Source organism: Platalea leucorodia, assembly GCF_965183815.1.
Source record: "Platalea leucorodia genome assembly, chromosome: Z".
Lineage (NCBI taxonomy): Eukaryota > Metazoa > Chordata > Aves > Pelecaniformes > Threskiornithidae > Platalea > Platalea leucorodia.
The window spans coordinates 20,138,338-20,166,028 of record NC_138858.1 but is presented as its reverse complement, the minus strand read 5'-3'; the positions used below and the strand labels follow the sequence as shown (position 1 = coordinate 20,166,028).

General features: G+C 38.0%; 1 protein-coding gene across 4 annotated transcripts; it reads left to right on the top strand.

Annotated features, from left to right (window-relative positions):
• Positions 1 to 26,753, top strand: DHX29 (DExH-box helicase 29; the record flags this gene model as incomplete). 4 transcript variants are annotated; one of them, XM_082337351.1, is made up of 27 exons in its annotated part: positions 1 to 178; positions 2,299 to 2,372; positions 3,200 to 3,313; positions 3,875 to 4,004; positions 4,392 to 4,534; positions 5,156 to 5,281; positions 5,738 to 5,864; positions 6,147 to 6,308; positions 6,907 to 7,072; positions 8,162 to 8,285; positions 8,708 to 9,304; positions 10,043 to 10,186; positions 10,279 to 10,455; positions 11,068 to 11,208; positions 12,678 to 12,822; positions 13,036 to 13,156; positions 14,101 to 14,185; positions 14,801 to 14,889; positions 15,475 to 15,603; positions 16,431 to 16,506; positions 17,192 to 17,416; positions 18,332 to 18,468; positions 19,131 to 19,224; positions 19,937 to 20,239; positions 21,606 to 21,737; positions 23,864 to 23,960; positions 24,742 to 26,753. In XM_082337351.1, the coding sequence occupies 27 exons, from the start codon at positions 1 to 3 to the stop codon at positions 24,795 to 24,797; spliced, it is 4,092 nt and encodes a 1,363-aa protein (XP_082193477.1). In that variant the 3' UTR covers positions 24,798 to 26,753. The 4 variants fall into 4 exon arrangements, with proteins under 4 accessions (XP_082193477.1, XP_082193478.1, XP_082193479.1 ...); XM_082337352.1 differs by lacking the exon at positions 15,475 to 15,603; XM_082337353.1 differs by lacking the exon at positions 2,299 to 2,372 and having other exon boundaries at positions 153 to 178.
• Positions 26,754 to 27,691: the final 938 nt, after the last annotated feature.

The window sequence follows — 27,691 nt, the reverse complement described above, 5'->3', positions numbered from 1 at the left end:
ATGGGCGGCCGCAACAAGAAGCAGCGGGCGGGCAGCGCGGCCCACACCGCCTCCGCCGCCACCGCTGCTGCCCGGGCTCGGGCCGCTGCCGAGGCCGGCGCTGCCGCTGCTGCGGAGGCGGGGAGCCGGGCGGCGCCGCGGCCGCCGCCCGCCTCCAAGGAGCCGCGTGTCAAGCAAGGTACCGGGCCCCGCGGCATGAGGCGGCTCGGGCCGGGGAGCCCCGGGGGCGGCTGTGCGGTGGGGAGGAAGGGTGCGGGGTCCAGGCGGCGGAGGGGTCCCCGGCAGGCCGGGAGCGCCCGGGGGCAGCTTGGTCAGGGAGCCCCCGAGGGCGCGGCCTGGCTCTGCCGGGGGCCTCGGCCTTGCGGGAGAAGGGCTGCTAAAAGCCTTGGCGTTATTGGGCGTCGGGAGAGGCACCTTCGTTCCCTCCGACACAGCAGGGTCCGTCAGGCCTGGCTTTAGCCCGTCTCCCTTCCTGGGGTCTCCCTGAGACGACGACTCTTCTTGGCAGTGCCATGTGGAGTTAGTTCCAAAAAGGCTGCCTTCAGATTATTGGCAGTTCTCGTGGAACAAGTGTTCGTGTGGCACTTTCCCAGGAATGAGCTTATTTTGTAGGTGTTTATCCCATATGTGCTCCAGGCCAACATAATGTGGATTTGAGATATATATTTTTGTGTCATGAAAAAAGTGCAGAGCAGTTCCAGGGCTGGGGGCACTTCAGCAGTGTCAGATGAGCTGAGGGATGACTGTTCTGGGTGCAGCCTGAAAAACTAGTATTCTGCGGTACTGCGAGATGTCTGTTTTCAATAAACCAGCTTTGCCAGAAGTAGCTCAGATACCTTGTAACAGCTTGTGTTGCAGACTATAAGCAGATCATGCCCTGGCCAGGCCGTTTGAGTTTCCAACTTGTTAATGCCAAGTCTTGCAATCCATTAACTTAACCTTCCTGGACCTATTAATGTACTCTGCTTTTACACATTTGGGCTCTGCTAAATGTATTTCTTGTGTCTCCCACTCCTCCAACACCATAGTGCTCAGTCCTCTTCAGAAACTATCCTGCTTCTGTCCTAGGTTGTCTCCTGTGGTGAAAAATAAGTCAGTGTAAGTGAAAAGTAAGTTAGTACAGTATAAATACTGTGTAGTTGCACAGCCTACCAGTAAGTACCAGTGATTAGCGCATGAGTGCTAACTGCTCTTTGTAGCTCCTGACCAGAGGTGCCCACTTTTTTTTCTGAAATGCGGTTACATACACGCGGTCCTGATCTAAAAATGGGCTCTCCTAGAGCCTCTCTGCAGGCAGCCCAGCAGAGGTGAGCTGTCCAACCTGCCTGCTGGCAGGTGGAGGATCTGGGAGGTAGTGGTGCCTCCTGGAGCACGGTGCTGCTCCCTCTGGGGTGGCACCCAGCCTCCAGGGGTGGGGAAAGCTGTGAGGTTGCTCAGTTTCTTTTTACCTGTGCAGTACCAGAAACAGTATGTGTGTTCTGAAAACGATGGAATCCAACATCGAGCTGTATGTTGTGAGAAGCCAAACCATTCTCATGACAATAGCTCTGTGAATTAATGTTTTTCTAACAGCTGCTAAATGACGGGTATTTAAGAACTACTATAGCTGATCAGACCAAAGGCCTCTGTAACCTAGTGCCTTCTCCTAGATAGGGGCCAAAAGCAGGTACCTAGGTGAGTATAGGTCGGACACGCAGTGATACTTCCATAGAGTACTCTTACATCCTCCACCAGTTGTGGCTTAGGGTCTTCCTGAGCCAGATGCAATGTTTTTTCAATGCCCTTCCTAATTGATTGATTTCTTTACTACAAAGCTATCCTGTCTGCCCTTGGACTTCAGTAAATGTCCGACATCCACAGCTTTAGTGGCAAACAGTTCTGTTATGTAGCTGTGCACTTTGTAATAAAAAAAAACAAAACCAAAACCCAACAAAAACAACAACAACAAAAAACACCTCAATGGTCTTACTCGTTTTGAACCTGCCATTAGCTTCTGTATTTGGGACTCCTTATTCCAGTGTTGAGAGAGAGTGAGCAGTCAATCCCATTTCCTCTCATTGTGCCACTTGGGATTTTATATTTTGCCTACTAAGAGTCATACCCTTCTTCACTATTCCTTGCTCAAGGGCCTTTCTGTACTGTTGATTATTCTTATTGTTGTTATGTACCTTCATGGTTCTGGCAAGTAAGTGTAATATGTGCTCGCACTAACCTGCATTATGTTGGGTCTGCTTTACTACTGTAAACAATGTTTTCTGTGTTCTGCTTATGTAATTGATGGTTATTTGCAATTTGCAGGTCCAAAAACTTACAGTTTTAGTTCAACAACAGATTCCAGTGTTGCTGCAAATCTAGATAAATCTGTTCTTAAGGCGAGTATCTTCTTTAGGTAAAACAACTTTGGTTTTCATACTTTTTAGCTGAGTAAATATTTCTCCAGCCCTTCTTCAGTATTATGTTATGCAGGTAAACTGCATTCATGTATTAGACATTGACTGTCTTGAGCTTGATGTGTTTGGGATTTTGAGTGTGCTTTAAGAAATAGGGGTAAACTAACAGGAGAAGAGAATGTCTATATTTTATTAAGTAACAAATGATACATTGCATGCAGGACTATTAAGAGTTATGTTTGGGCTTCTCCTGTGCATATGGATACTTCTTCATGGCAGAGGAAGAACACAGATTTTTTTTTTTTTTTTTTTTACAACCACCTCAGTAGCAATCAAAGCTTGGTTCATGTTTTAGAAATGTTAAAAATACTAAAATTACTATTTTACTAAAATTCTTTTTTTAAGCCAGATAGGAAGGAGTGTCACAGATTGTATCTTGATGATCAAATTATTTTATACCAGTTCTTATAAGTGGAGGAGAAAGGCCTTGTTCTTTCCGGTAGAAATTTTTTTTTTTTTTACAATATTTCCCTTGACATACTAAATTTCCTTGAAGATGTAAATGGGCCTTCTCTGTAATAAGGAATGAACTCTTCTATTTCAAGTAAAAGCATATAGCTTGGAAAAGTAAAAAGAAAAAAAGTGTCCCTTTCGTAAGAAATGTTTACCCACTTATGGAAAGCTGGAAAAGTTGGGACCTGAATGACAGAGAGATTTCTGCATTCTTATTTCCTTAGCTGCGAAGAACATTGATATGTCATAAAAATTTGTAATGTTTTACTTTGTATCAACTAATTTTCTCTGTGCAGGTAATGATAAATGGTAATTTGGAGAAAAGGATTATTGATGTAATCAATGACCATAAAAAACAAAACGATGACAAAGGAATGATTTCCAGAAGACTGACTGCTAAGAAACTACAGGTAGAGTTTAAAGTGTTGTTCTCTGACCATTGTTTATTTAGAATAAACAGTTGCTTTTTTGTCATTTATGTCATGTGTCATACTACATTTCTGCATGTAGTACAAGCCAGTGTAGTACACTTTGCAGTAGTTACATGAATGATTAGCCAGTGGAATCAACAGCTATGCTTATTAGGAGAGATATGTCTTCATGCATTCAGTAACTAAAATTGGAGTCTTCAGACAGGATAGAGGAATAGAACTTAATCTGAATGTTTTACGTCTTCTACATTTTTCATTCCATATAGCTGGAAAATTGTAAGTTTATCTTTCTAACTAGAAAACACGTTCTGTACAGAGGCTGGAACGTAGACTTACTTATGCATATGCGTACATAGTTACAATAAAATTATTATAAGCTCTGTGTGCAAAACAGGATTTTCTAATCAGCCTTCTGATATATTAATTTATGCTGTTTACCTCCATTTAATGCCAGTTATCTGATATGTGGGAAATAGGAGTTTACAAGCCTATTAGATGGCTAGATTAAATCCTAATATTTTCTAATGTCTTTATTTATAGGATGTATACATGGCTTTACAAAGATTCTCTTTTAAGACTGAGCACATTGAGGAAGCAATGAAAAATACACTTTTATATGGTGGTGATCTTCACTCTGCACTTGATTGGCTTTGTTTAAACCTTCCTGATGGTGAGTATGGTGACAGAGAATTGACTACAGGTTTTAACAGAAAAGTAACAAGACTGGCTCTGACATGGGAATGCTTCATAGTAGTAACTAAATATGTTGTTTCACTAAGATCGGTAGTCATCACAGTGTTCCTTTCCTAAGTGTGCTGCTGACTGGTTCTGGGATATTTTTTAGTGTATAAAGTCTTGTAGACCTCTTGTTCCTACTCTTAGAGTTTTATGGAAGTCCAAAAAGCAAATGCTCGTTTATCTAAATGCTAAAGCCTAATTGTATTTCAGGCAAGCCGTTTTTGTTTTACGTTCTTCTAGTTGGCTCTCAACAGACTTTAAAAGATTTTTCAGTAATTATTATTGACATAATCTGTGACATGGGTTTTTTATTTTGAAGATGCCTTGCCTGAAGGTTTTAGCCAGCAGTTTGAAGAACAGCAACAGAAACCTAGAGCAAAATTTTGTTCTCCTGTGTCACAACGTGAACCTCCACCTCGCTTAGTAGATAACAAAAAGAAAGAAAATGGCCCTGAACCTAAGGTAATCTGAGAAATTAGTTTGTATTTGTTGGGGGGAAGTGAGGACAGAGTATTCTAAAATACAGAATTCGCATTGACTTCTGACACTGATGTGGAAAACTTCTGAAAATATGGTATGCTTAATAATTGTCACCCAGATTATTTTAACTTCAGTGGAATGGTCACTTGACGGTAACATTTTTTTTATGTGAAGTCTAGAAGGCTCTTCATAGTTCATTTTTGTGATAAAGTATAGCCTAATTTTCTCCTGGAATATGTTCATTCTGCTTACTTACAGATGGCACTCTTTACGTACTTGTGTGGGTTTATGCTTGCCTGTGATCTTGATTTCTGTGGTCATTGAATCTTAAACCTAGAAATAGAAAAGGTTTCTTGCAAAAGTGTTTGTTTTGGTTTTTTTTTTCTTACAGCAGTTATAATCGTTCAAGTGTTAAGATCTATATAAGTATATTGTGAGATGTTTACCCTAGTTGGAGAAGTTTTCTCCATGTTTTTGTGTTATTTATGTCATATAACTTACTTTATATATAAATCTTAAGCAATAGTTCCTAAATACTGACGGAGAAAAGCATTGATGTTTTCACTTACTGTTATAACTTTTAAATTTTGTTGCTCTTTCTAGGAGATGAATGTGGGGAAAGACAAAGAAGTGAGCATGAAGGAATGGATTTTGCGATATGCTGAGCAACAGAGTGATGAAGAGAAGAATGAGTCTGTGAAAGAGACAGATGAAGAAAAGTTTGATCCAGTAAGACAGAGTAACACTTCATGGAGGTCTTTCAAAAACTGATATATCTGGTATATCTGCAAGTGGTGGATCTGTTTGTTAAAAACTGGGGGATTGAATAGTTTGAGATTTTTTTACGTTATCTAGTTTTACATTTGCAGGCTACTGAAGGGGGAATGTGTTGAAACGTCTCTTTTCCAAAGTTTGTCCTTTCGTGTTCTTTTGTACTGGGCTCAAAATACTGAATGCATTGTGCTGGAGAGGAAAAATTCTTGAAACACGTCTCAGTGAGATTAGGAAAGTGACTGTGAAATTCTGAAAGGTTTTGACTGTTAGTTACCTAAAAACTAATTGTTCCTCCTTTGTGTAAGCTTGTTATAAAGGACAAAAAAAATCCCCACTTTTTTATTATGAAGTTCATTTAAAGTGACAAGCATACAATATTCAACTTCTAATTAATAATTCTGTTTGAAATAGAATGAGAGGTATGTACATTTGGCTGCCAAGCTTTCAGAAGCAAAAGAACAAGCAAGCATCTCCAAGCAAGACAAAGACAAGCAAGGCCAGAAGGTAGCACAGGAGAAAATAAGAAGAATTCAGCAAGGTAGAGCTGTGCAAATTACCCGTGTTTTATTTTGTGGCCTGCATATTTGTTAGGCAAGTAAGTCTCTGAGTCAGATTGAATTGATTTCATCATCTTGTACACCAGTTGCAGGCTTTCCTGAATCTATCCATTCCATGTGGGTCAAATTCTAAAAAGTCAGTAACATTTCACTATTTCTGTTTTTGGGAGCTCAGTATGAATTAATAAAATCGATCTTTTCTCTTTTTTAAAGAATAAATGCTCAGCAATTGGTGGATGTAAGTTGTATTCTCTCTCTGACAGAAATGGCAATGCTTGAGGAACATCCGGTATTTAATCCGGCTATAAAGATTTCAAACCAACAACAAAATGAAAAGAAAAAAACTCCCTCACCTCAGCCTCAGGAAACCACTTTAAATTTGAGCTTGCTTGAAAAACCCGATGGTGCTGCAAAGGAAGACAAAGGTGTGTTGGAAATGGTTCAGTACAAGCTTGAAGTGTGCTACAAATTTCCAGTATTAGTTCTTGTTTTTTCTAGGTTTTATTGCATTGCAGTGCTGAGTCATCAAGCTCTGATTGTGGCAAAGGCAGATGGACTACCTCACTGACCACGCTGACTTTAAAGGATCTGTATTTGTTCTAGCAGATCAGTTGAAAGCTATTTTTGCCATACTGGCATGTCTAAAATTTTGATTTTTTTTTTTTTTTAAATTGTAGGACTAGCTACTGTTTCCATTGTAACTCTCTGATCTTTTTAAACTGTTTTTGTTGTTTCAAACTGTTACATTATTTTCTAATAACCAAACTTTAGCGAAAGTTCTTAAATTATCAGGTGATCAAAGATGGCAAACAAAATATTGTAATTAATTTCCTGCTAGATACTTTTGTGGGAAAAGCAGGAAGTTCTGTCATGTATCAGTACCAGTATTTCTGCAAAACGTTTCAGAAAATACTGTTCTTCAGTAAAAATACATTTGAAAAAACGGTAAAAACATTCTTGGCTAACAAAGGAATGTAAAATGAATTTTGGGAGTCTTAAAATGTGTTTTTTCTGCTCTTGCAGTGAAAAAGAAAGAACCGCTAGATGTAAGAAACTTTGATTATAGCGCTCGAAGCTGGACTGGTAAATCTCCGAAACAATTTTTGATTGACTGGTGCAGGAAGAATTTTCCGAAGAGCCCAAATCCTGCTTTTGAAAAGGTCCCAGTTGGAAAATATTGGAAATGTAGGTATGTATTTCCTATAAACTTTACGTTTTTCTTTTGGTTGATTTAAAAATAAAAATGCTGGCTACTTCTGTCTTGTCATGTTGATCCAGATTTATATGAATATAGTACATTTAACCCAAACTCGTTTCTTAGTTCACCAGAGAGGTATTTCACTCTGGATAGCTCTGCAAAAGTAATGCTTAGACTGGATGCTATCGCAAAAATAAGATCTCAGTTAATGATCCTGTAAAGAAGGGATTAGTTTTTAATTCTGTACTGCTGAATTAAAGGTTCTGAAGCGAACCTGTGAGATAAATTTGGACAATTAACTTCTGGTATTCTCATGCAAAGTAATATATTAAATCATAGGTTTTAAGCATACGAATACCAAAACCCCTTTGAGGATTGTTTAAAATAAAGTGGAAGTTAAAAATTTGTGTGAAAGCTACCATAAGTTTGCAACCAAAACAGTGCAGTATCAGTGATTTTTAAATTTCTTTTAGAAAACAAGTCTGTAATGTAGTGGTATAAAGTAAATGTTATCATGTACAAATAAAGCAGACACGGTATTACAAATGAGTAATGCTTCTTGAAGGAACCAAGTAAAAGAACCTGGCGTCTTGCTCAAGTTAAAAGCTACTAATATACTGTTCCCCTAAGAATATGAGAAATTTGATTGCTGGTCTGACTGGCATATATCTGTTAAACAGATGTTTGCATCTCGGTAGATCATTAGCTGTCATCTCAATCTATGCTAAGTGGTTACAGGCACACAAACAAATATTTAGCCCTTCTTCCAAAGCAACTAGCCTTAATGATTATCTGTATGTGTATAAATAGTTCTGCTTTGAAGAAAATTAAGACATTTGTTAAGAGAGGGAAAAAAAGTACAAATTCACTGCTGGAATCTGCTGTTAAAAATTTTCTACTATTCAATCAAACCTGATCAGCTGTTTCTGTTTACAAAATATTATTGAGTAACATTAAGTTTTTATTTATCTCAGTTCCTCTATTTGAATTTCACTCTTATGTTTTAAAAACATTAACAGGTGTGCTATTTATGTAGGTAACAAAAATTAAGAGAAATACCTGTATGAATTTGTCTTTAAGGGTCAGGATTATCAAATCATCAGATGATGTAATGACAATGTGTCCTACAATCGTAACAGAAGATAGTATGCAAGCACAACATCTAGCTGCTACTTTGGCACTCTATCATTTAACCAAAGGACAAGTAAGATTTTCACCAATATTACTGTTCTTGTCTTGGAATCTGCCTCTGCACTTGTTCGTTATAATATATGTAGTTAAATTCTAGAAACAGTTTAATGAAGTGTTTCCCGTTAAATTCTTTGCTTCTATTACATGTTCATTTGCTTTTATCTACAATCATGCTCATGTGTTGCAGCATGCAGGGAGGAAATTTTTTGATAGTAAAACTGTTCTTTAAGTGTTGTAAAGAATGCAAGCCAGTTGAAAATAAAAAGTGTATTGTTGATGTTTATATTACAGTTTTCGTAGTTTCTGTATTTAGAAATAGCTCCCTATTTAACGTTTTGTAATCTCTTCTGCCACGCAAGTTCATTTACACATAAAATATTAGTGATGCTACTAAGTAGTACATAAAGTAACTTTTTCTGCTTTTTCCATCTGAAGTCAGTTCATCAGTTACTGCCTCCTACCTACCGAGATGTCTGGCTAGAATGGAGGGATATTGAAAAGAAAAAGGAAGAAGACAACAAGATAGAAACCAACAAACCTCGTGATAATTTTATTGCTAAATTATTAAACAAACTTAAACAACAACAACAGCTACAATCTGAAAACCAACCAAAAGTATCTGAGGGTCCTGAAGATTCCTGGGAAAACTTAGTTTCTGATGAGGACTTCAGCAGCCTCTCCCTTGAGACCTCAGACACAGATAATTTGGAACCCTCAAGGATTTTGTTCAAAAAGCTGCAAAGTTCCTCCAGATACCAGAGGCTTCTGAAAGAGAGACAGGAATTACCTGTGTTTAAGCACCGATACTCAATTGTAGAAACTCTCAAAAAACATCGAGTAGTTGTTGTGGCTGGTGAAACAGGCAGTGGGAAGAGTACTCAGGTGCCCCATTTCTTGTTAGAAGACTTGTTGCTAGATGAAGGATCAAATAAATGTAATATTGTTTGCACGCAACCCCGAAGAATCTCAGCAGTGAGTCTGGCAACCAGGGTTTGTGAAGAGCTGGGCTGTGAATCAGGACCGGGAGGGAAAGTAAGATGTGTCTGAATTCCTCTTTTGTAGTCTTGATCAAATACAGGGGGCTGGATTGTTGGTGCAAAGTGAAAACATTATTTGTTACACAACCAAATAATTAGATGTTATTTTCTCTTGAAAAGGGCTTCTTGCTATGTCAGCTGTTTCTTACCAAATTGTCAGCTGTGAACCTTTGGGTGTCTATTTATGATTTCTAAAATCTTTAGAGGGTGATTAAGAGCAAGAGTGCTTCTTAATGGGGATGGTCTAACATTGAAGCAGACTGCCTCGTGACAGTGGCATCTCTGTCATTACAGATGGAGAAAACACCCCTCTGAGGGGGAGCCCTAAGGCTTGAGCAGTCCAGTCTGGCCTTGAGTGAGGCCCTAGTTTGAAAGAGGCCCCTTCCAACATAAGTTACTTTGTTATTTGAAGAAAACCAAGGTCCTGTATGTCTTATGGTAGTCCACCTGTGCAAAAATATCTTTGCGGACTGCGAAGAACCCTGAAAAGAACACTGAGTTTACCAGCTCTTTGCTAGTCTGGAGAAACTTAGTTGTAGATTTCAGTCTATTTTCCCTTTCTTAACAAAGGAAAGTGCGTGTATGAAAAAGAGTGTAGCAGTCATTCATACTATGCATTGCAACTTGTGCAGTGTCTGAATCTAACAGTGCTAAAATTTCACTTCATTTTTAATATCTCTAGCTTGTATACTATTTTAAGTTATTCCTATATTTTTAATATCTCTTTTTAAAGAATTCCCTGTGCGGATATCAAATTCGTATGGAATCAAGAACAGGAGAAGCCACCAGACTACTGTACTGTACAACAGGTGTCCTGCTTCGGAAACTTCAAGAAGATGGTCTTCTTTCAAGTATATCTCATGTTATTGTAGATGAGGTTATTAGCTCTTACTATTCTGCAGAAACTATAGTTATTCTGGGCCTTGACTTGTACTAAAGCCTTACTATAGATAGTTTTTCTAATTCTAGGTACATGAAAGAAGTGTCCAGTCTGATTTCTTGCTAGTTATTCTGAAGGAGATCTTGCATAAGCGTTCAGACCTGCATCTGATTTTAATGAGTGCTACTGTAGACAGTGAGAAGTTTTCCAGCTATTTTTCACACTGTCCCATTTTAAGGATCTCGGGGAGGAGTTACCCTGTTGAGGTAGGCAAATGTTTCTTTGATTATGCCAGACACTTTGTATGCACATATACAGTGTTTGCCTGGTTAGTGTCTGTAGGTAATACACCTATATCACTTTTTTCTTACCAAAAACATGTATCTTAAACATGTGTTTCAAGGACTTGTAACCCTTTTCCTTTTTTAAAAATATACAGTAGCTTTAGTGCTTTGAAGTACAGGGTTGTACTATTTTTTTCTGATGGATTTATTATTGATTAAAATCAGTTCATCAGTGACACTTTGATTTTTCTCTGTTTAACCTAGGTAGAAAGAAAAGCATTAAAGAATTCCCCCCACACTCCATGCAACTTTGTCATTACACTATTATGTTTCTCATGCTGTGGTATGGTGTGGGCTGTGGTAAAGGTAATGTTAGTGATCATATGGAGAGGTGCATTAAAAAAATTGTTGCAGCTCTAAGTTTAGGTTTTGAAAAATCATAAGAAAGATCAAGGTGAAATTTGCAAGATCTATTACAACATCAAAAGAGAAGGGCGTGCCCTGTTCAGCTTTGTATGTAAGCTTTAAAAACTGAAAAAGGTGCTGATTAGTGTTTGACGTGCCTTATATTTCTTCTGTGAATTTTCACTAAAGATTTTCCATGTTGAAGACGTAATTGAAGCAACTGGCTATGTTCTGGAGAAAGACTCAGAATATTGTCAGAAGTTCTTGGAGGAGGAGGAGGAAGTAACAATAAATGTTACTAGCAAAGGAGGAAGCACTACAAAGTATCAGGTAAAATAGGCATTTCTAGTTTTGGCTTGGAAATTTATATTTGTTATTTATTTTATCATTTTTAGTTCCTCTTATTAAATGTGATTGGATTGTATAACATCAAATATTCTTTCACATGATAAAAGACAGACAGAATGGCACTCCTACAGTGGAAACCAAACATTTGTTAATGCTGCACCCTTATGTTTGTCTCTAACTCCTTTATGGCTGCCTTGATTTTGCTATGTTTGACATTGAGTTCTCTTGTACAGATTCCCAGCTCTAAATGTGTAAGCAGCAGCATGGGAAAGCATTTAATTTTTTTCTCCCAAACAATTCTTCTAAGTAGTGAACCTAAGAACAGGAGAGGCAAGGTCATGTCCTTCTTAGCTGGAAAAACTCCTAAGATCCTCCAACTTGGCATGCCAAATGAGATGATTTACATGAGATTATTGTGTAGAGCTTTTTGGTTTAATGGGCTGTAGTTAATCCTGTAGGTACTCTGCAGTGTCAGCTGTATGTGCTTTTGGATGAAAATTCTCAAAGGGAAGAGTATATGAATGCCATCTGACTTTAAGCAACTTACACTGTTCATCTAGACTGTATATGTTTTCAGTAGATACCTGTCTGCTCTGACAAGCTCTCTCAAAATCTCTGCAGGAGCATTTAGCTTGGTGTGATCAAACACTGATGCATTTCCCACTGCCCTGAGTGGTAGTTACCCAATACATCACAACAGCATCCTTTAGTTGAAGCCCAAGTGCTCTCCTGAGTGCTCCTCCATCTTTGTGGTTTATCTCTGCTGAGCCCTCAATACAGAAGGATACATGGTAGCAAGCTTCTTTCAGTGCATTGTTTAAATATGAAATAATTTACAATAGTGCCACTTAACGTAGAAGCCTTATGCAAGTATGTATCTATAAGATGTTGATAAACAATTTAAATGTCTGTATGTTCTGCTAGCTCTCCTTTCCTTCCCCCTTTCCTCCTCCTCCAAAACATTGCAGGAGTTGCCACTTAATTGACTCTTAACTTTCATTGCAACCATTAGTTGAGAAGGATGAGGTGTGGGAGAGGAGAAAGGGGAGACTGATTTCTTATACCCCAAAACAGGAGTTGTGAAAAAGAGTAGCCACCCTGTTATCCCATTTTGAATTGATACCAATTGTATGCCAGATATGGACCTGGGAAGTGTTTTCATTTGTAAAACAGACTGTCTAGTACTGCTTGCACAGACTTTAATTTTTACTTTTTTTTTTAATCTGGGATATTGTTTAGCAGTAGTAGATGCCTATACACAGGTTGTGTAGGTGGCTGTGACTTAATCTAACTCATGCTGATTTTGGTGGGAAGATAATCAATTAAATGTGTTTTATCTCAATCTCTGTTTTAAGAAACCTAAATTAAGTGAATGACAAACTGACCTTCTGCTCTCTTACCTTCTTCTAAAACACTGAGAATCTAATTTTTTTTTTCCTGCTCTTTTTTAGGAGTATGTCCCAAGCCAGTCTGGATCTGGTATTGATTTGGCTCCTTACTATGCGAAGTATAGCAGTCGTACACAGCAGGCTATCTTGTATATGAACCCTTACAAGATCAACCTTGAACTTATTTTGGAGTTGCTTGCATACTTGGGTACAGTCTGCTTAAGAAGTCTATATACTTGGGGCTGTCCTTTGGACTTGCTTTCCAGTGCTTTCTGCTGATAATGAAGTACTTGACTTCATGCTTATATGAAACATCCTAAAAAACATTTACCATAGGGTCCAGAATTAGTTCTGTTCTCGAGTGAAACTGTTTGTAAATGCATGTTTGTTTTAACTATGTGCCTGTACTGTAACTTTCCAGATAGAAGTCCCCAGTTCAAGAACATTGAGGGTGCTGTGCTGATCTTTTTACCAGGCCTTGCCCATATCCAACAGCTGTATGATCTCATTTCAACTGACAGAAGATTTAACTTGCGTGACAGGTAATACGGATATTTTCTATAAAGTTAATAGTTTAACTTAATGAATATGTTTGGGGTTTAAGGTCTGCTATTCTTGAAAAGGGAAACTGAGAGTTATACCTCTGAGCTGTTTGTTATCTAAAAATGATACAAGCAAAAATGACAGGTGCTTAGGAATAGTACAGTAATAACTCTTTTTTTTTCTTTTGATTTTATTATTCAACAAACTTACTTAATCACAAAGCACTTGACTACTTCTTTTACAGTTCTTAGGGTATGGAAGCTGCCATATCTGGGATGTAGCTTTTTGTGGCTTACTGTTTACATGGAAGTGATTACTTCCTGAGAAGAGATCCAGAGACAGTAATCTACCAAGAGAAATGGCATAGGGTTGTAGTCACAGTTTTGAAATTTGTTTTGTGGCTAACTAAAAGTTAGCAACGTGATGGCATAAAAAGGACATTTGCAGCCAAATTCTAAAGATTCATAGATTGACTGAGATGTCAAGGTCTAGAAGAGAAGGAAAGTACAAATTGATGTGGCTGTCTCATCTCTGAAGGCCTTTATTACTCAGGTGAAAGTTGCATGTGTTTATAGTTCTGTGCAAAGTTTCAATGATGGTCCTTGTCTTGGAAGCACAATGTAAAGAACTTGGGTTCATGGACACCTGGTTCCTGTTTTTTGCAAGACTATTGATGTAAATTAACCTAGAATTCTGCAGTAGAAATATTTTTCCTGTGTTATTACCAAATAAGAGAACAGTCCTATGAACTGATGGTGTTTATCTTTTCTTGATATTGTAAAACACTGAAGCAGACTTTTATACTTAATCATACAAAGTTTTACTCTTTCAAGTGTCCATTCTAGTTGCTTTCTCCAAACTGTTGGCATCGATCTGGTCTCATTTTTTTTACTGTATCTTAATTTGATAAGTGTGTATTAATTAGTTTAATTTCTTGTTCTAGGCACAGGTTGATAGCTTTGCATTCTGTTCTTTCAACTCAAGATCAAGCAGCTGCATTTACAATACCTCCCCTTGGTATTAGAAAGGTATGATACATTTAGAAAGGCAAAGTTCACCACTGAAAGGAGAAACTTTCTGTGGGTGCAACTCTGAATTGTTTTAAATCATACAGAATTACACAACAAGTAGTTGTTCCTGGAACTTTCTTGCTGCAAAGAAACAATTCTTCTAATTTGGTGCTCTGTAACAGATAGAAGCTAGCCTGCTGTGAAAACTTTGACAGTAATCAGACATATTTTTAAACCTAATATATTTTTCTAAGAGCTTCTTTAATTGTTGCTTTCCTGTATTTTAACTATTGTGAACCAGTAACCGTAGCTTTTATTTGGGAAAATAGTATTTTACTTACTGCCAAACTGTTTAATTAAAAGTTGACCAACTTTGGCAGGTACTAGCTAGTAATTTAGATAGAATGTAAAAGTGAATGTGAAATTCTCATGTAACTTTTGATTCCTCAGTAATTGGGAAAGACTAAACCATTTTCCAAGCCGTGTAGCTTTTAATGCTTTGTCAGATTATTTAAGGAAACATTTCTGGGTAAAAAAACTTTAACCAAACTTATTCTATAATATTGATTAAAAGGATGAAAACTCTTAGACATTCCATAATTCTTTTATTTATGTTCTGTTCCTTCTTTTCAGATTGTTTTGGCAACCAATATAGCAGAGACAGGTATCACAATACCAGATGTTGTCTTTGTAATTGATACTGGGAGAACAAAAGAAAATAGGTGAGAGTTTAAATTTCATCAATCACAATGTGATTACTGTAAATATTAGGAGGCTGGTACTGCAAGAATTTTGTAGTATCCTTATTAAACTACAGTTCTGCACAAAAAAATGTGCTGAGCTCATTGAACAGCTTGCAGTTTAGGTACAAGTTTGAGATTAATCATTGGATTTTCAAGTGGTGTGAAGAACAAGGGGAGTTGTTCATAGATATGGGGAATTATGATTAAGTACTAGTTTAAAAATAAAGTAGATCTTTTTTTATACTATCTCAGTTCTTAGAAGTTATTTTTTGTCCATTTTAAATACGAAAAGCTCTACCGAATTTGTTGGAACAATTCTGAATTGCCAGGGAGATGAACTAATACAATAGCTCTTCCATTTTCCAATTTTTACACTTTCATTAGTGAATTGTATCCAGGGTTCTATGATGTACAGTTTCCCCCAAGTATGCTTAGTTTTCAAAACTAAATATAATATTTTCAAATAAATACTATTTAGATAAATTACTAATATGCTGGTATGTAAGTAAACATCAGAATTTTAATCCTGGAATCTGAATGGGCACTTGCTTTACAATTTTTAAGGTATCATGAAAGTAGTCAGATGAGTTCCCTGGAGGAGACCTTTGTTAGCAAAGCTAGTGCTCTGCAGCGACAAGGAAGAGCTGGACGTGTTAGGGATGGATTCTGCTTCCGAATGTACACAAGAGACAGGTACTGTAAACTTAGTTAGCAAGATTTGGTAAATCACATAAATGTCTTTTTTTTCCTGTGCAAAACCAAGAAGTCATGTTGAAATTCACTGTAATTACTGCAAACTGGAAAGAGATTAATTTTAATATTGTATGAATAAAGTGTTATAATACCCTTTTTGTTTCATGATTTTAAAAAAGTGAATTTTATTCTTAGTATCTCGATAATGTTCTGGAAAAAAAATCATAATTAAAGGAAAAGTGCAGCACCAAGGAATTGTAGAAGATCAGTTTTTAACAACATCTGCTGCGCTGCATGAAATGTACACAAACCTTACCTCCTGAACTTTGAATTTTTTGTCAAACAAATCCGTAGGTTTCTGAAGAGGTATCTCTATGGATAAGAGATGGGGAAAATAACAAATTATAAAGCACTGCAGAATTAGTTTCTGTTACTGCAGTGGAATAACATTTTCCTGCATGTCTGAAAGTCTGAAGCAACTTTCAGCTGAGAAACAGCTAAGGTAAAATATTTTGAAATAACCAATGAAGTGTGCCTTTTAGCCACATGCAAGACTTCCCGTTTGAGAGCTATGCATTGTAAGAATTTGTTTACGAAATCGGGTCTTACTGCCTTTCCCTCTCTTTCACTAAAACTCTTGCTTTCCAAGTTACCACACAGACCTTAATTCAAAGGATGAACAGTTTACCCATGCACTAAAGCATGTTACTCCAACCCCTTGCTCCTTAAAAGAACATCTGCAAAGAATGAACATGTAAAACCTGAGTTTGTAAGTTAAATTTAAAGATGAAATTGAATAACTGATTCTATATTTTATGATGTTGCAGGTTTGAAAGTTTCATGGAATATTCTGTTCCAGAAATATTGCGTGTGCCTTTGGAGGAGTTATGCCTTCATATTATGGTATGGTTTTGGTTTTAGAATTACTGACCTTGTTAGCTAAAAATACTACATGTGTATTTGGAGGAATTACACCTTCATACTATCATGTGGTTTTGGTTTTGGAATTACTGACCTTGTTAGCTAAAAAGGTTTGCTAGGACAGCCCTAATCCAGTGTAGTCAGTGGGGCTTCTCCCACCAGGGCAGGGGGGAGCCCGATACCTGTGTGTTGGAAAATCCAGAGCATGCTGCTGAGTGAGAATAGCATACTATACTATTGCAGATTACCTCAGAGTTACAATTCAAACTTAGTTAAATAGCCTTCAAACTGATTTCTGCTTAAGGAAGCAATTCCATTCCCTCTCTCCCCATCCTGAGTGAGTAGGATATGCATGAGAAAACTAGCAAGCTGGCAAATTAGTGCCAGATTGAACTGCATCTCTTCAGGTTTGAGAGTCTCCTGCTCATCTGTGACCATTGGTAGCATGCTTCTCTGATCAGTGATCATGCCATATGAAGCCCTTCCAAACAATGGAGTATTGTTAGTCTAGTGTGGGGCACGTCTGCATTCTGGGAGGCTGGTTTAGAGGGCAGGGAATGTGGGCTTTTGATTGCAAGAACAGCTTTACAGTTTCCTTTCTAGCTACTACAAAAGTTTGTTATAATAATTTTTTTTATATTGAAATATATGCCCATTTACTCCACAGAAATGCAATCTTGGCTCTCCTGAAGATTTCCTTTCCAGAGCATTAGATCCACCACAGCAGCAAGTAATTGGTAATGCAATGAACCTGTTGAGGAAGATTGGGGCTTGTTTGTTAAACGAGCCCAGGCTGACTCCATTGGGCCAGCACCTTGCAGCCCTTCCTGTCAATGTAAAGATTGGCAAAATGCTGATATTTGGTGCTATATTTGGCTGCTTGGATCCTGTGGTGAGTTAAAAAAAAAAAAAAATTATATCTAAATTTTAAAAATATATAAATGGTTAACTCTTTGTAATTAATCTGATTTCTTGGTATTTTTAAGGATGGTATTTTTAAAGGATGATGCAAGAAGTTAAAAATGTTTATTTTCAGTTGAGGGCACCTGGACATCGTGGAGGGGAACAACTTAAGTGTTCTTTACAGTTGGACTCGATGATCTTAAAGGTCATTTCCAACCTACATGATTCCATGATTCTAAACTCCTAGGTACTAATCACAAGGCGATAGTGAGACTTGGTCTCCAGTTCTGTCTGTTACGATCCCAGGGAGTATGACAGTTACAGAAAAAGTTCTCTTAACATGTGAGTTAGACCAATCTGGATTACCCCCCAGTTCGTGGGCCAAGAACATGCTGATGTAAAGTTACTGCAAATTAATTGATGTGGTAACTTATGTGAAGACTGTAGCATAGTTTACACTTTGACCTAATCTATTTAATTGACTGCAAATTAGGAGGAAGCATGGGTATGTTAGTTGCTGAAAACTGAAAGTTAAAATTCTTTGTTCTCTCAGTATCTCCTGTTAATGTGGTTTAGTCTAAAGCAGTTGTTTCATCTGACCTTCACTGTATCGTATCGGGTATTGCTCTGTCATTTGACAAACCATTTCATGTGAGTTTTGAGATTTAATATTTTTTATCAGTGTATATAAGGCACTATGTAAACAATGTCTTATTAATATAAGTAGCTTCTGAATTCTATGTAAGAAATTCTTATGGTGATAAGTTTTCCTTGAGACTTAGTAGAAGATAAAATCAAGTATCATTAAATATTACTCTAAAAGAAAATTTAAAGCTATTTGTATGATAAACCTGTAAGCTTATAATTAAATACTCTTAAGTGGTGTGTACTTTACTGATTGCAGGCAACTCTGGCTGCTGTTATGACAGAAAAATCCCCATTTACTACACCAATTGGTCGAAAAGATGAAGCAGATCTTGCAAAATCATCACTAGCAATGGCAGTTTCAGACCACATAACAATCTACAATGCTTATCTGGGGTAAATGATAATTCTCCTGTGCTTATAGCTAGATGCAGATAACACTTAAGTAATGTAGTTCTGTAAAGAATCCTTAATAAGTATCTTCTCTTGAATTGCTTGCACCTGAAGTTTTTCTCTTCAGAATAACAATAGATTGCCAAATACTGTAACACAAAAGGATAGCTTGCTTAGTACCTTATCCTTTAACTCCTTTTAACTGTGCTCGCACACATACAGAGGTGTACTGTGTCTGTTTATCCTAGTGTTTAAAGTATTTTGTTTGCTGTTTGTGATATGCTGACCTGGATATTTTGTGTTTGAGAAAGTACAAATGTATATATTATAAAATTACATACGCACTTCTTTCTTTTTAGGATATTATCACTAAGTCTCAAAAACCACACCTGAATTTTGTTTCAACTGTCAAGACAGACCGTGTGTAATTTTTGAGAGAAAATTGCCTTGTATTTTTGTTAGTATCTGTAAAATTTGTTACAGGCGTGTTCTCCAAGTGCTCTTAGACCAGCAGCATTCATCTTTACTAGTGCCACTTATTTCTAGTTTTGAGTGGAGAATGCTGACCAAAACACAGTATTGCCTTTTAACTTACTACCACTTTCATATTGTTGTACTCTTGATGTGATTCTTCTTGCTGTAGTAAGACAGGATTTTTTCCTTAGGTGGAAAAGGGCTCGACAAGAAGGGGGGTATCGTGCTGAAATGACTTACTGCAGAAGAAATTTCCTTAATAGGACTTCACTGTTAACTCTGGAGGTAAACCAAATAATTATGCTCTGCATTCAAATGTTATTTGTTAAAATTACCCTCTGAAACTGTCATGCCCTTTTAAAGAGGTGATATATCACAGTTACTAGTTAGACAAGACAAAAACGAGTGGAATGCTAGGGACCCTCAATCGAGGTCGCTGTGTCTGCATTTGAGTTTTGATATGCACACTTTGTTGGTGTACATCTTTACAGTCACTGCCATTGGAGAAGCTAGTCCTTACTTCCATTAGAGAATCAAAACTTATGAATTAAAATACTTAGTGTTATTCTTGATATCGAAGAACAGGTCTGTTAACAGCTAGTTTGAAAGATGAGCCACAAACTTATGTAAGTGGCCTTTTATTTTTGGTGAGAAAGTGTTGTAAGTGGTCTTTCCTATGTAAGTTTGGGTGACTGAGCTCTCCTAAGCAGAAGTGGATCTTTGATGCAAATGTATCTTTTTATTTTAACTACAGGTGAGAGATTTAGTATTTGCAGTATATATAGTACCAGATATCTAATCCTATGTTCCAGGTAATGTTTTTCTCATGGAAACAGCCAGTATTCCAAAGTGGTTGTGGAAAATACAAGTGTTTTTCTAGTAAGAGATTTTCCCCTGGAGAGCATGAATATTTGGGATGGAGCATCATTGCCCGCTGATGGAGTGGAGTATGTACCTTTCTAAATTCAGAGTTTTACTAATACCTTACTCATTTCAGGATGTGAAGCAAGAACTCATAAGGGTGGTCAGAGCAGCAGGGTTCACAGCACCTGCAACACAAAGTGGATGGGATGGAAATGGATCCACACAATCCCTTTCTCTCCATGAAATAGCTCTTCTTAAAGCTGTGTTGACTGCAGGACTGTATGACAATGTAGGAAAAATAATATATACGAAGTCTGTGGATATTACAGAGAAGCTGGCTTGCATGGTAGAAACTGCTCAGGGTAAAGCGCAAGTGCATCCCTCCTCTGTAAATCGAGACTTACAGACATACGGATGGCTCCTTTACCAGGAGAAGGTAAGTGAAAATAGTGAATGTAGCTGATAGCTTGTGTAAAGGTGGAGTTATGCCTCTAATATTAAATAACATACAGCAGTGTAAAGTATATCTGAATGTCTTGTTCATCTTAAGAGTCTTTAGCGTCTGAAGTCCATAGAAATGAGTCAACTGAGTGCTGAAGAAAGAGAAATTAAGGCTGAATATCCTGAATAAATCTGTTCATGGTGAAACTGGTAGCTATAAATGAAAGTACCTTTCTGTGTGTCATTAACTTAACAGTTCACTGACTTCTTTTAATGCAGTGCCGTTGATTTTAATATGATTGCTTTAAGCATTTATGTGTAGTAGTAACACTTCAAAGTGTGCTTTTTCTTTTTTACTGTTCTAAACAGACTCTCAGGTTTTGAAACTTGGTACAGGTCTTGCATATCCCCAATAGTAGTTTAAAATTAAATAGCCGATTCTGTAATTGACTGCTGAACTTCCTAAGTGAATTGCATTTTTTTCCTCTGTCACTTTTTCCCCCCTTGCAACTGAAAATTTTGTCAGCTATCTGCTAAATTCAAGTGTTTATATTTAGTTACACTTGTAGTACAACAAAATCTTAACAGCAGTTGCTTAATGGCCAACTTTACTGTAGAAAAGCAGGAAATTACATTAGACTTCTTAATGTGTATGAAGTGATAGTATTTTTTGGAGACCTGAAAATATTTCCTGCCCCCAAGAACCTTGTAGTGTAAGGGCAAGCCAGCAGCTAAGGTAGGTAAGTTGTTCCATGAACAGTGGAACAAAGCCTGCACTTCTGTGTGAAGATGCACTCTTTCTGTTTCCTTTCCTCCCACTACAACTCCGTCCCATCCCATTCCGTCTCTATCTGTGAGAGGCTCCAAAGCCAGACGTAGCATATGCCGAGCCCCATACTTTGCTCTGTGTATGTGTCTATACATGTGCCCACATTTATGCACGTATGCATGTGCATATGTGGATATATTGATAAACCAGCTGCTGCTAAGAAGAGTGTATAACAGAAGAGTTTTACCTGCCTTTTACTTCAGTAGATTTATTACTTTTGATGTCTCTTCTCTGAACAGCACTAGGCTAACATTATCTTTCTGTTTGAATTTTAACAAGAAATTTGTGGCTTTAGCTAATTTCCTGGTAGCGTATAAGCCTGTCACTTACTTAGAGGAGATGTATCTTATGTGGTCTAGGGCAGGCAAATTGCCCTTGGTTGTTCTGTGTATAATGGCTTGTGTTGATTGGATCTTAAAAGGAAAAAAGTGTGGTTTCTGCTTTTAAAAGTAGCAGTCAAATTTGGTGTTACAGATTTTATGTGGTTTGGGGTTTTTTGTTGGTTTTAATGCTTGTGTTTGTTTATATGCAGGTGAGGTATGCTAAGGTGTATTTGAGAGAGACTACTTTAATATCGCCCTTTCCCATTTTGCTTTTTGGTGGGGATATAGAAGTCCAGCATCGGGAGCGTCTCCTGACAGTTGATGGCTGGATCCATTTTCAGGTGTGTTGGAGTGATAACTACCTTTTGTTGTTCCACAGGCTTTTGTTATACGGTTGATGTACAAGCTTAACTCAGAACACCATATACGTGGGATGAAGACAAGAGGGAAGAATGAAGGAGAAAATTAAGGGAAATGATGGGAAATTTTATATACATGTAATGAAATCTTAGCAAATCACAGTTGAAAGAATAGGCTTGTAATATGTGGCTTGTAGCAAATCAGTTCCCTCTCCATGAAGAAAGTTGGTGTTCTTTCAGAAAAGGTATTGGAAATGACACAGACTAAACTTTGGTTTATAGAGCTTGTAATGAAAGCAGATGAGTGGGCTGTTTTATATTACCCTTTCCTACAATCTTATAGTCATGTAAGTACATATTTATCTTTGAAATATTATTTATTTTGCTTTATAGCCCAAACAGAATTATTTGGGAAAGAAAAAACTCCAAATGGAACATACCCGTTTGCTTGGATTTGGGGTGTTTGGTTTTTTGTTTGTTCATTTTCTTTCCAAGTGAAAAAGTTTTATTTGTTGTGGTTTAACCCCACCTGTCAAATAAGTGCCATGCAGCTGCTCACTCCCCCACAGTGGGATGGGGGAGAGAATCAGAAGAATAAAAGTGAGAAAACTCGTGGGTTGAGATAAAGACAGTTTAATAGGTAAAACAAAAGCTGCGCACGCAAGCAAAGCAAGGAATTCATTCACTCCTTCCCATCGGCAGGCAGGTGTTCAGCCATCCTCAGGAAAGCAGGGCTCCATCACGCGTAACGGTTACTTGGGAAGACAAACGCCATCACTCCGAACGTGTCCCCCCCCTTCCTTCTTCTTCCCCCAGTTTATATGCTGAGCATGACATCACATGGGATGGAATAGCCCTTTCATCTGTTGGGATCAGCTGTCCCAGCCGTGTCCCCTCTCAGCTTCTTCTGCACCCCCAGCCTCCTTGCTGGTGGGGTGGGGTGAGAAGCACAAAAGGCCTTGACTCTGTGTAAGCACTGCTCAGCAGTAACCAGAACATCCCTGTGTTATGAACGCTGTTCTCAGCACAAATCCAAAACATAGTCTCACACTAGCTACTATGAAGAAAATTAACTCTACTCCAGCCAAAACCAGCACAGCTGGGAATGGGAAAACTGAGTGTGCTTTCTTAGCTATTTGCAGACAAAATTAAAACAGGTGACATGCCAGAATCCTCTGTAAGTTCTGTTAAATGGCAAACACTGGCTTTTGCTAGCCTGCCAGCTACTTGGTTAAAATTTTCTGTGGTCCTGTGGCCCCTCTGTTACACTCAAGGAAGACTATAAGCTACAAAACATTTTAGCTTTTTTGCACTCTGCTGATGCAAGCAAGCAACCAACCATCTAATTGAATTCACTGATTATCATGAATATGAAATGCAGATCCCTTGTGGGTTTGTTGGAGAATTTTTACGGTCCCTGGGTGGCTACAGGTTGTGGGGGTTTCTGGGCTGCTTACATCTTGTAGTGTATTTCAGAATTTCTATTTTTCTACTGAGATGCTAAGCAGAATATGTTGCATTTTGTGCTTTTTCCATAATAGCTACTTATTTTACCACAGGCGGTATACAAATGAAAAAAAGACCCGAATAGGGAGGGAGGGATAAAATGAAAGATTCCTGGAAAAGGCTTCAGCTTTAGATATACAAATTCCTAGCGAGATTTAGTAGAGGTTTGTGATTGCTTTCTCAGGAGGCCAGGCAGACCTCCTGAGAGGGAAATGTGTAGATATTTTATTTCAGGTATAAATTAATTTGTACTTTTATACCTTGGGAAAAAGCAATTAGTGTAAGTAGGATATTGATAAACTAATAATTTCACCATATGCTGCTTGTTCAGATGTGTGGGAACATATTCTGAGTTACCCATCTGAGCTGCTGTTCTTTAGGCTGTGATGCTACAAACAACAGATGCTTAAGGATAGGAGGGCATAATGTAAGCCCAGTCATTTCATGAGTACACTATCCGTGTGCTTAAAATTATGCATATGCATCATGTCTGCAGGAATCTTGTTATGAACTTCTGTTTATATGTAAGGTAATCTTTTAATGTATATTTTGGTATAAGATGTCTGAGTAATGCAAATGTTTGTCTTCTCTGTTCTTCATAGGCTCCTGTAAAGATAGCAGTAATTTTCAAACAGCTGAGAGTTCTTATTGAGTCTGTTTTGAAGAAGAAGCTTGAAAATCCTAAAATGTCACTTGAAGGTAACTTCATTACTGCATTGCTGACACTACTATTTGTTAAATGGACCTTGTGGCAATTCTGAGGAAGCATTAGTACACTGCACCCTCACCTGATAGGGTTAGTGTGACTTGAATATCATTCCATTATGTTGAGAAACATCCAAAAAGTCATTACTAATCCTACATATACTACGTGGCTCACCTCAGGTGTATGAGAATCTGCACAACTGCTGCGCTAAAGATATCCCTGATATAACAACATTCAAGGTAGCGGTAGTAATGATGAGGTATGCATCTCAAAACAGAAGTAAGATAGATTGTGTGTGGTGAACCTCAGGCATGGAAGAATTTTAAGTGTTCTGCAAGTTGTCTCACAATTTAGGTTAATGATGGGGAGCTAAATGTTGGCTGCCAAAGTAAGGGAGCACAATTTAAACTTTGAGCACTGAATGTTCAGAAGAATATTGTGGGTGGGGAGGAAAAAAGGGAGTTCCAGTATGCTAATATATCTGTAGTTAACCCATCACTGTCTCAGACTCTTTTGTGAAATACTGAAATGTCCACAACCAGCTCATTGGGTAATTTTATAAACTTTCTAATGATGTGCTGTGGACATACTGTTTGCCCTTTTGCTTTGCAAATGGGAATCACTTGTCTTGCTTTAGAGTCTAGAGTTTATAGCCTAAAACATTAAGATTTTAAGTTGCTGAGAGCTAGCCTTGTCTTCTGATTTTCTTGGGTTTTGGGAATCAATTTTTAAGCTCACTCTTTTTGCACCCACTGTGTTTGTTTTCTTTCCTAGATGACAAGGTCTTACACATCATCAAAGAACTGATAAAAACGGAGAATGGTAACTGAAACCAGAAATCAATAACAAACTAGAGCTTCAGTAATGGCAGGGGAAATGTGCGCTCCAGTGTTAACTGAAAGCATTTAAATGCTTAGTGTGGTTGATACTAGCCATGATGTGGGAAGACTGCATGATTTTGCATAGAATTTACTTTTCTCTATATCATTTTTAAAGACGAACACTGAATACGTTTAGCCTTTACAATACACTTGGTGCCATTTGTCTGACTGTATGAATGATGGATGGAAGCAGTTTCTTTTCGATATAAACATGGCTGTGGCCAGTTCGTCTTTTTAATGTACTAATCATACTATCACTGGTGGTGCAGACTGTAGTAATGATTAAAGATTGTGTCCTGAATCTCAGCTGAGTAGAATTCCATTAGATGTGTGCAAACAGAAGACAAACATTTCTTATGTGGGTTTCCTAAGTGGTTATTTTCTTTTGATCTATGAATTTACAGTATTAAAGCAATACATCTTATAGATGTCTTCATTTTTCTGTATGGTTTACATTAAGAAGTTGCTTGAGAAGAAGATAGTATGGACTGCTGTGATATGGTGCTCAGCTAGACAGGTGCACTGACCAGCAGCCCCTCCCCATCGTCTGCCTTTTCTCACACTTGTTCCTCCCTGTTCACCTGATCCTTGCCTCTCCCTGCTACTGTAATAAGTTTTGCTGTCCCTTTCATATGTTGAGTTTTTGCACAGTCCTGCAAGCCCCCTCAAATGATGATGATCATGTTTTTCCCCCTTTATTGGTCAAAGTTCAGGCTAACCCTCTTCAAGGCTATACCAGCACAGTTCCTTTAATAGCTCATCAATCAGTGCCTGAAGCCTTCTGGTCTTCATTATTCTCTCTTATCACTTGCTCCTTAATGTTTGTGTGTCTGTGTGTTCCTTTGTTTTTTATTTCTTTTATACTGAATACTCCTTAGCCAGATCACTTAATGAACCAGATGGTCTTACAGACTTCACACAGCAGCAGTTAATAGTGTACAGAAAGGGCACTGAGGAAAATGCATGAAAATGCAAAATACATGGAGCTATCCAGTTAGATTATCATAGCAGAACTGGTACTGCTGTGCCAAGAGAGAAACATAAGCTGAAAGTACACCAGCTTGTGCATATTACCCTACATTCAATTCTGGAAGAGGCAAGTTTTCCTAATAGTAGTTTGCTAAGAACTCTGAGGGAAAAGTGATCACATCTGTTATCCTTTTATGAATTGTGATAAACTAGTGGTAGTCCTGGTTTCCTAGAAGAGCCAAGATGTGCTTTTTTTTTTTTTTTAAATTCCAGACTATCCCACATTTATGCAAGGAAGCATTTAAACACTTAAATTTTTACCTTAAGACCTCGATTTTGCACTCTGTATTCCCAGACACATTCTTCTTTCTTGTCAGAGGCAGAGGATTAAAAACCTGCAAACTACGTTCCTTGAAGAGAAAAATTAAATCTGTACCCTGAACAATTTACTAGGTTTTCTTCTAGTTGAGGTCTTTTATTTGCATCCTTTGGAAACATGAATTGGAAATACATTTTGGTAATTCAACAACTAACACGATCCTGTTTCTTTCAGATTTGAATTTTGCATATCAGTTGTTGGTTTTAAATGGCTAAAATCTAGTGAAAGAGTTAATTGTCCTTGAGTTCTTCTCTGTTATTTAACTGTGATGAATAGAGAGGTTTTGTTCCATGTATGTATGGTAATGTTGAAACTCGGAGGCATTCTTTGTGTTCCTCTAGCATGCCCTGCTTTGTAATCTTTTAAAGAAATAGCTTCTTTCAATTGTTATTAAGGGGATATATTGTAATAACTTGCACGCTCTCCTGAGTGAGCAACAGTTTTCTGCAAAACAAATGAAACAGGTCACACTGTGGTGTACAGATAAGCACAGTTATGTTAAAATTAAACAAAAAACAAAGACTACAGTGGCTTTCTGCTTCTGCAGTGTATGTGAGTAACTTCTGTGCCTGTGTTCTTCTGGGTGGATGAACTTTCTCTTTTGTTCTATTTATTTAATAAATACTTCTATTAACACCTTTGTGTTACTTTTCTCAAAGCATTTGTCAGACACAAGACGAGTGTCAATGGATCTTTCTTGCCCTAGTCCCAACAGGGCTCTTCAGGGTGTACTTTTTTTAAAGGCGGCGTGTCCTACTGGTCTCTGTATCGTCTCCTTGGGGAGGATTTCCCGCTCCTGCCATTCAAGCTGTAGAATCCCCACCCCCTCCTCTCTTCTGCTCCTGGGGTTATAGACTGCTTGAAGCTTTTCCTTTTCCCATTGACATCCTCCCCATCGCTCGAGCCAGGAGAAGTTTTCTTTTTTTCTTTCTACAAGTCTTTCCTCACCTATAGCAGACTTGATCAATGTAAACCAAATCATACCCAATAAATGAGTCATGTCCGGCCTCAACTCTGCTTCTGTAAACCAGTGGTCACAGTGCAGGAGCATTTTGATTGCCCTCCATTCGGCTGCTTAAATTTGTGCTCTGTTATGTAAATGGTCCATGGATGGAAGTGGAACTGAGACCCAAACTGCCCAGAGAACTCCAGCGTTCCTGGTATCTCCCCCGGTGTATTTGTGCTATATTTCCCAGAGACCTCAAATGCAAGTATTACTTGATGCAGAGCAATCTGTAGCTGTTAAAGCTCACTGGGTTCTGAGTTAAAATGCGAGGAGCTGGAGAGATTCATTTTAGTAGTGGAAAAATGGAAGGTGCGGCAACTTCAGCTGGCTCACTTCAGGCTCTGCCATGACTGGTTTTCTTAGAACCATAGAATGGTTTGGGTTGGAAGGGACCTAAAGGTCATCTGGTTCCAACCCCCCTGCCATGGGCAGGGACACCTTCCACTAGACCAGGTTGCTCAAAGCCCCATCTGGCCTGGCCTCGAACAC